General features: G+C 38.6%; 1 protein-coding gene across 1 annotated transcript; it reads left to right on the top strand.

Moving 5' to 3' along the window:
• The first annotated feature begins 7,967 nt into the window (after positions 1-7,967).
• Positions 7,968-8,918, top strand: LOC148120083 (olfactory receptor 11G2-like). The gene has a single exon (XM_087895859.1). It carries the CDS (start codon positions 7,983-7,985, stop codon positions 8,916-8,918), a length of 936 nt encoding a protein of 311 aa, XP_087751985.1. The 5' UTR covers positions 7,968-7,982.
• The last annotated feature ends 555 nt before the right edge of the window (positions 8,919-9,473 follow it).

Here is a 9,473-nt window from a genome sequence, read left to right as displayed (position 1 = left end):
GAAACAGTATGTGAAATATTGGTGTTAGCTCTTCCTTAAAGGTCTGGAAAAATTTATCAGTGAATCTGTGTGAACCTGGACAGTTTTGGCTGCATTTTTTAAATCATCCTTTGATGATTTATGTTTTAACATATGTTTTAACATAATTATGATTTAACATATGAGGCCTCTACTCATATGTTAGAGGCCTAATTGGTTATCACATCTTAATTGAATTTTGGGCACTCTTCTAGTGTAGAAACACATCCATTTCTTATATACTTCCCAGTTTAGTGGACTATAAGTTGTTAAAATGTGGACAAATAGGAATTTTAATAATTTTACTAATTCTTTGAGAATTTCATTTATTTTGATCATATTCACTAGCCTCTACCAATTCCCTCTGGATTACACCCACACCATTAGCCTTATGTTCTCTTTAACCACAGTATTTGCACTTCCCAAATATTCTTGGGTGTGGGGCCTAACCTGGATTGTGTTTGACTTACCCAGGGCCTTACCCATAAAGAGTACTAATTTTTCTTCCCCAGAACCTGTCAGTTCCTTATCTAGGGGTAGGTCTGTTTTTTTTAATTTTTCCATTCAAAAATTTATACTTCCTCCCCTCCTCCCATTCCCCTCCCGCTCTCTTACTCACCTTCCTCCCTTCCACTTCCTCCTTAAGAGAGGGCAGGGAACCCTACCCTGAGGGAAGTCCAGGCACTCCCTCTATCCAGGCCTAGGAAGCTGTGCATCCAAATGTACCCTAGCCATAAACCAAGGACATTAAGCCTATAGTTCACGAGCCTAGAGAAGTCAAATAAAAACATATATAGATCATCCTGGAAATTGGAAGCAAACAAGATTGCAGGGCAAAAGTTGGGAGCATGGGGGTGGGAGTGTAAGTGGGTTGGGGGAAGGGGAGAGGAGGAGAGAGAAGGGAGAAGGGAAAGACTGGGGAAAGCTTGGGGGAATGGGAGGCTAGAGATGGAGGAAAAATGACTATAAGAGCAGGAAAGAAGATATCTACATTAAGGGAACCATTTTAGGGGTGGCAAGAGACTTGGCTCTAGAGGGAATCCCAGGTGTCCACGGGGATGTCCTCAGCTAGGTCTTTGGACAGCAGAGTAGAGGGTACCTGAACTGGCCTTGCCCCACTATCACACTGATGATTATCTCGAATATCACCATAGAAACTTCGTCTGGTGACGGATGGAGATAGAGACAGAGACCCTCATCAGAGCAAGGACTGAGCTCCCAAGGTCCAGTTGAAGAGCAGAAGAAAAGAGAGATGAGCAAGAAAGTCAGGACCGCAAGGGGTTGGTCCACCCACTGAGGTAACATGTCTGTTCTAATGGGAGCTCACCAAATCCAACTGGACCAGGACTGAATGAGCATGTGATCAAACCGGACTCTCTGAATGTGGCTGACAATGGGGGCTGACTGAGAAGCCATTGATAAAGGCACTGGGACTTGTTTCTACTGCATGTACTGGCTTTTTGGGACCCTAGCAGTAGGTCTTTAAGACAACATTTTCCCATAGATTAGGATTTGGTCTGATTTATTTTTGCACCGGTCTTATGCATGCTGTCACAACTGGTGTGAGTTTGTATGTGCAACTGCTCTGTGTGTCCAGAAAGTACTTCCTTCTTGTGGTCGTTTACAATCTATGGCTCTGACAATCTTTCTGTCCCATCTTCCCTGATACCCCCAAATCTTGGGGCACAGAGTGTAAGATAAATGTCTCACTTAGGACTGAGCTTGTCACAGTCTCTATTCCCCGTACAATGGCTGGTTGTGGGTCTCTGTGTTAATTATCATCTACTTCAAGAAGAAAATTCCCTGATGATAGTGACCTTATTCCTCTGAATCCTCATGAGCTGGGCCTCCACAATCTGCATTACTTTTCACACTGCCCTCTTCCAGGCCCCTACTAGAATGGTTTATTAAGTATCGCTTATAGCATTCAGCCATTTTTCTATTCCAAAGTTCCAAAGTTTTCGACGTCCTCAAAAATCAAAAATGATCACGTTCTTCATAGCAGTACCCAACTCCTGGTACCCAAATCTGTATCCATTGTGTTTCTGTTTTGGGCAATCTCTCTCTCTCTCTCTCTCTCTCTCTCTCTCTCTCTCTCTCTCTCTCTATCTATCTATCTATCTATCTATACATCTCCAGAGATTTAAAGTGTTCATTGTAGAGGTCTTTCACCTCCTTGATTAGGTTTACTCCTAGATGTTGTATCTTCTTTGAGGTTATTGTGAATGAGAGTGTGGCCATGATCTCTTTATTAACATGCATGTTGTTGGTATATGGAAAGGCTACTAATTTTTGTAAGTTTATTTTAAATCCCATAGGTATAATCTAAGGCCCAGAGGACATCTCAGAAGAGGGGGAAGAAAGATTGCAAAAGCCTGAAGACAAATATGCCTGCCATTAGAGTGTATCTTTGATATTAGAAAAGAAAATTACAACCATAGAATCTTAAAAATACAGTTACCTAAACAGAGCCTACAGAAAGGAAATGCCAGTTCATGTAACAATGTAAATGCATAAAAATATCAACAAGGCCCCAACTATAGATGAAGAGCTATAAGCAATTAGTAATTGCTAAAAGAGGGAAAATATCAGTCTTCTTCAAAGATAAGCCCCCAGTTGGTTATTCAAAACAAAGTGGCGATCCTAAAAAAAACACATGAGCAACACTAATAGACTTTGCAGATTGCATTTATATATCCACAGGTATGCATATAAGTTACAACAATAATTTAAGGACAATACAGGTGGGGATATAGAGATGGACATGCGAAGAATTAGGGGAAGGAGTGGAGTATGAATAAATATGATAAAATAAGGATATTAAATTCTCAAATAATTAGTAAAAATATTACAGTTTTTGGAAAAGAGGGTAGTACAGGTTACCTTAGTGTCAGACAAGCACAGACAAATCTGAAGCCCAGATGTGAGTGTTAGATGAATGCAATTCTCCCTTTCAGGGTGGAAAGATGTTCTTTACTGACTGTATAATAAACACTTACAGGAATTATAAGCAGTGTTGTTGTGTGATCAATCAACTAATCAATTATATTATTAATTTACTTTTAATTAAACTTCTGTAAGAAGCTTGAAACACAAAATATATCAGTTTGAACACAAAAAGGAAACAGAAATTAAGGCATGCCCCTAAGGGAGGCAAGTGACAAGCACAAAGCTGTCCCCTGGCACTACTCTTCCAGAATCAGTAAATGGATCCTCAAGGGCCTGGGGAAATGATCAACACACAGGCCTTACTTATAACCCTTCACCCTCAGGGAAGAAGCTTAAGTGTCCTCCTCCCCATTGCCATAGCTCTCTCTTTTCTCGTTACAAAAAGAAGAAAAACCATTGCCATACTCTAAGGAAATAAGAATAAAAAGACAAATTTCTAAGATACTTCAACTTGGATTCCCTTTTCTGATACAGGTAATAAGATAATACAGCCTTAGAAAATAAAATAAAATAGTAATGTAGTTGTAGAATCTAATAACCTCTATCCACAGTACTTTGTATTTCTGACATACAGTCAATGTTCCTTCAGCTTCTACTGGTTGGGACTCTGGTCAGGATCCTTCCATAGCCTTTTAGATTGCCGTAATCATGCCCACATTGTAGCTAAGGACATGGTATTGTTTTCTTATGGCTAATAAGGAAAACCCTTAGCTTCAGGGGTTTTTCTACCAAACATAACTGAGTACTATTAGTCTCAACATGAATAATTATCCTTTTTAAACATCTTTTTAACAAATAGTTACACAGCATTACAGATATGATATCCCCTTGTTGTATTTGTACAAATGAACAAGAGGACAAAATTATTCTGTGACGTGACTCTGAACTGGCTGTGGAGATGATAGACTTTGGCACTAAGACTTTGAAAACTTAAAATATGCAGGCAATGCTTTTCTTTCCACTGTGTGACAGCCTGACTCATTCAGATTTTACTTCTTTTCTGTGGCTGACTAATTACCAAGGAAACAAATCCCCCAAAGAGATGCTTAATGTTCCAAATATCCTGAGTTCTTAAACGTGATGTTATTCACATCTGTGCTCTCAATATCTTTAGACAGTGAAAGGGAATCCGCCAGACTTGAGGAAAGAGTGTGTGAGAGCATCTGTGTGTATGTCTCTCTGTGTATTTGTGCGCGCCTGTGTGTGTGTGTGTGTGTGTGTGTGTGTGTGTGTGTGTGTGTGTGTTGCTAAGGATGCACACCAGTGCCTTGCATAAGTTAAGCAAGTGCTCTCCACCAAGCTAATCTTCCCCAACCCTAATCTTTTTTTTATTAATTAGTTCAACATGGATTTAATCACTCCAGCTCAGATCCGTGGTGAGTAAACATATTTGTCATAGAGAAGCTAAGCAATATAAGCTAAGTAACAATGTGGCTGACTAAATGTGTAACTCTGAGCAAAATCAATGTTGTCTAACACAGAATCACTTGCACATCCCATTTCTAAGAAAGTTCTGTGCAAACTAACAGTCTTGTTCTGAAAAGGACAAAGTTGACTCAAAGTTCAAACATGTTTGCGCTTTTGGTTTTTAAACATTATGATGTTATTTAGAAAACTGAAACACAGAAAGGCAAACATGGAAGTAAGGGTGCTATTGAAGAAGCAGGAGGGGAAGGGTGAGTATGTGAGCTAAGGAAATGACAGTGGGAAAAAAGAGATGAACACAAGTCATGTTTTCACAATGGAAACAGCAGGACATTGATAAATTTTCTGAGAGAGTCAATAGAAAGGCATGTAACATTAAAATAAGTGTGTGTTCTTGACCATTAAAGTATTAAAAGAAATACTGAAAATATTTTTAAATTGTTAGCAAAACAATTCATCAAACTACAACTTTTTATAATATGCTGGAAATTATGCTGCAAGTACCTTGACTAAATATTCAATCATTTGACTTTCAAAGTATTGAATGACTTGTCTCTGAATTAATGTTAAACCTGCAAACATAAAAAATTGATTTAGCCTTATGAAACTTAGAATCATGTTTATAACAAGTTTCCCCTCACATCAGCTCTCCATTCATTCGCAGTCCCGTTCAAGGAGCAGAAAATAGTTACATGATTTCTTTAAAAATACTTACAATTTTAATATTCTTCATCCTGGATAAGAATGGTATAATAAAAAATATATTAGAATTGTTATACTTGTTTTAAATTTACCTTCTAGTTTGACAGTTGAAACATTATTTCAGCCTCTAATTATATGTCCTTAAAATCTGGGTGGAAACGACATTCAGCAAACATAACTTTATGACACAGGGGACAGAATCTGTTCTTCCCACAACAAAGGCACTAAAACGAATAAAGACATAAATTAGGATATAAACTGATAAAATATTGGGAAATTTTACTAGTCCCGGAGTCCCATGTCACTAAAGTCAGATAAAATCCAGAAGTGGATAAAGATCAGAGAGAAAAATCTTTCATGAAAATTTTATTAGTTCCAAAGTATTGATAAGTTTACTAATCCCATTTTCAAAAATTACATTGACTTCCTTCTCTCCTGGTAGTTTGTCTTTCATCTGAAGGATTACAATTTGAAATTTTCCTATAGAATATTGTCAGATTCCTTGTATAATTATGTCAACATTTAAAGAAAATTGATATTGAATGATATTATATGGCAGACAATCAAAAGGAGGTATTTTCATATTCCTTATGCATGTCCTATTTATAAAGCTTACCCCAGTTCAGCATCTAAGTTCAGTATTAGTAAACAAAGAGAGTTGGGGTCATTTAATTTAGAGAAACATAAAGCCATTCTGTGGAAAGATAACCATCCATAGTCACTCTGCCTTGAGATACTCCCAAAGCACTCGTTGGGAGAGAAAGGAGAAGGAGAAGGACGAGGAAGAGAAATAAGAAGAGGAGGAGAAAAGGAGCAAGAAGAGGAAGGCGAGGAGGAGAAGATCATCTTCAAGTTTTCAAGGTACTTAATATTATAGCAGAAGTTACAGAATCCAGTTTTCACATGGCTGGACTGGGAGCAGAACTCTGATGACTTATATTTATAACACAAAGAATCGAATATCTACTTCAGACAATACAATTAAGGCTGATTCTATATTTCAGTTACAACTACTCTTGGTGGCTGGAAACATGCTCAACGGAAGTAAAATGCAGCTATTTTGCACAATTAATCTAGATGTCTTACTCCCAAAATTGATAGATTGCATTATCAGATAGCATGAATCAACATATCAGAAAATAATGTTCCTCAAAAAGTTTCCGTTCCATGTCCACACAACATCAGTAACTGTGAGTTGTGTTCTCTCCCCACAGCCCTCTCTCTCATTGGCTCTTTTTCTGAGTTCTTGTTGCAGGTTTTTTAGCAGGCAAAATGTAGATGGTACCCAAGGACTTAGAAACAAGTGACTTCTCAACAGAATTAAGAAACCCATGACAAAGTTTCCTTATTTATTTTTTGATTGTTTGAAATTACACTCTTAAGTAATCTTTGAGAATAGGCATATAAGCAAGAAGTGGGGTTAGGAAGCATCTACTTTAATAAAGGGTGCATATGAGCACCCAAATGGTGAAGAAGCAAGCGCAGGACCTGCATGGGGACCCTCTGTGTATACTAACACTAAGCTCTTAGCTTGGTGTTACTATGAGACTCTTGATCTGGAGAAAGAATAGAATTCTGGCTCTTTTGCCTGCTCTTGGCACTTTTTTCCTCCAGTTGGGTTGCTGTGTCCTACTTCAAAATGATAGTTTTTGTTTCATCTTATTATATTTTTTCATGCTTGGTTGTTATTTATTAGAAACCCGTCCTTTTCTAGTAATAGAGAGAAAGAGAGAGGCTCTGGAGGGAAGGGAATGTGAGAGGAACTGGGAAGAGTAGAGGTAGAGAAAATTATAATAAGAAGCTTATATTGTATGAAAAATAATTTATTGTCAATAAAAGAAAATGTATTTAAAGAATTTTTTTAAAAGTCTAGTTTAAATCATAATACTGATTACAGTCTGATTTCTATAGATACTAAACTTTCCAGAGAGGCTGTAAGATTAAATATGCACTAAAGTTGTCTTTTAAAACATCTGGTGCACAGTTTTCATGATCATTTAATTGTCCTCTAGAACATCTGGTGGACAGTTTTCATGATCATTTAATGAATATTCTTTGTTGAAAGCAAAACATGTTTAATGTGGTCATCTACTCTGAAAAAAAAATAGTACTGCCAAAAACAGAGCCACCCAATGTAGCAAAGAAAGAAAAAAAACTTGTTAAAACACAGCCTCTGTCATAGCTCAGGCTGAGGTAAAGCCCTTCACACTAGAAAGGGACAGCGACAGAATTCACATAAACCAGGAGGAGGAGTAGAATGTCAGTTCAGTGATGAGTACTCTGAAGATGTGTGAGAAAAGAGTCATTGGTCCTGGAAAAGAACCAAATATTCATCCCCAATAGAGTGATTTTAACAAGTGATGCTTTATTCCTATAAAATATAGAGCCACGAAAATATCATAAAGTTACTGAGCAAAAGATACCATCCAAAGGACCAACAGGGTGATTTTATTTGTGGGAAGAACAGAAGCAGGGGAAATGAAGAACAACTTTTTAAAAGTAATAGCTTTTAAATGACATTAAATTATAAGGAAAGAGGAAGAAATTGTCATAAACAAATATAAAAAAGCAGGGTGGAATAGTCTGCTTACTTATAGTTGTGTTTTCTTTAGGATTTACTAAATTAAATATTAGTTACATCTTGTACCTAGTTCACTCACTACACAGAAAGAAAACCTCTGTGACTTTGTATTAATGTTCTCTGACATCATTGGTCTTCTACAGACCAAAACTATGCCAAGCATGAGGCTTCAGGATTAAACAAAACAGTGACAATGGATGAGGAAATGTTTGCATTCCCCAAAGATGAATTAAACACATTTCTTGGTTCTAACTTTTCTTTAAACTGTCACTTGACAGTTTCTGGTGCCTTTACAGCTCACAGACGGATGAAAACCCTCAGCAGCCCCAGCAACTCCACCACCATCTCTGGCTTCATCCTCCTGGGATTCCCCTGTCCCAGGGAAGGGCAGATCCTCCTCTTTGTGCTATTCTTTGTTGTCTACCTCCTCACACTCATGGGCAATGCTTCCATCATCTGTGCTGTGCGCTGGGATCAGAGACTCCACACCCCCATGTACCTCCTGCTGGCCAACTTCTCCTTCCTGGAGATCTGGTATGTCACCTCCACGGTCCCCAACATGCTGGTCAACTTCCTCTCTGACACCAAGGTCATCTCCTTCTCTGGGTGCTTCCTGCAGTTCTATTTCTTCTTCTCCTTGGGTTCTACAGAATGCTTTTTCCTGGCAGTTATGGCCTTTGATCGCTACCTTGCCATCTGCAGGCCTCTACACTATCCGGCCCTTATGACTGGGTGCTTCTGTAACATCCTGGTGATCAGTTGCTGGGTGCTTGGTTTCCTCTGGTTCCCCGTTCCCATCATCATCATCTCCCAGATGTCCTTCTGTGGGTCCAGGATCATAGACCATTTCCTATGTGACCCAGGTCCTCTGTTGGCCCTCAGCTGTGTGAGAGATTCCTTAATAGAGTTGACTAGTTCCACCTTAAGTTCCCTACTTTTATTTATTCCATTTTTCTTTATTATGGGGTCTTATGCTTTGGTTATGAGAGCTGTGTTGAGGGTCCCTTCAGCAGCTGGACGAAGGAAGGCCTTCTCCACTTGTGGGTCCCACTTGACTGTGGTTTCTCTTTTCTATGGATCAGTGATGGTCATGTACGTGAGCCCAACATCTGAACATACAGCTGGAATGCAGAAGCTTGTGACTCTGTTTTATTCTGTAGTTACTCCACTCATTAACCCTGTAATATACAGTCTGAGGAACAAAGATATGAAACGTGCAATGAAGAAATTACTGAAAATATAAAACCAGTGCTCTTGTTTTAAAAGACTATCTCATCTTGTCTTATTGACTAAAAACAAAACTCACCAATCATGATGGTACAGACCTGTAATTTCAGCACTCCAGAGGCTGATGCAGGAGGATTGCCAGTTTGAGGCTAGCCTAAGGTCTGTAATGTGAATTTATCTCAAAAATAAAGCAAAGCCAGGTGGTGGTGGCACACACCCTTAATCCCAGCATTCGGGAGGCAGAAGTAGGTGGATCTCTGTGAGTTTGAGGCCAACCTGGTGTACAAGAGCTAGTTCCAGGACAGACTCCAAAGCAACAGAGATACCCTGTCTCAAACCCCACCCCCCCAAAAAAAGCGAAAAGTAAGAAAAATGAAGAAAAGAAGCTAATTTCACTTGGGAAATTATTACTTTTTATTTCCTAGAATATGTAGGACTATAAGGGGTCACTAGTATGTCCTCAGTCTCCATGATTACTAATGATACACTATCAATTTTAGAAGCCTGATTTGTTGGGGAAATGAAAGTATCTCCACAAAGGTAGGAAAAACTAGAGCAATTTTGTTTCTGA

Source organism: Myodes glareolus, chromosome 12 (genome assembly GCF_982192425.1).
Source record: "Myodes glareolus chromosome 12, mMyoGla1.1, whole genome shotgun sequence".
Classification (NCBI taxonomy): domain Eukaryota; kingdom Metazoa; phylum Chordata; class Mammalia; order Rodentia; family Cricetidae; genus Myodes; species Myodes glareolus.
Note: the sequence above shows the minus strand (reverse complement) of the source record. Positions and strands in the feature narration are given on the sequence as shown.

Bases quoted from the DNA above. Each gene is read 5' to 3' on its own strand.
- LOC148120083 (XM_087895859.1), top strand. From the start codon at position 7,983: ATGAAAACCCTCAGCAGCCCCAGCAACTCCACCACCATCTCTGGCTTC.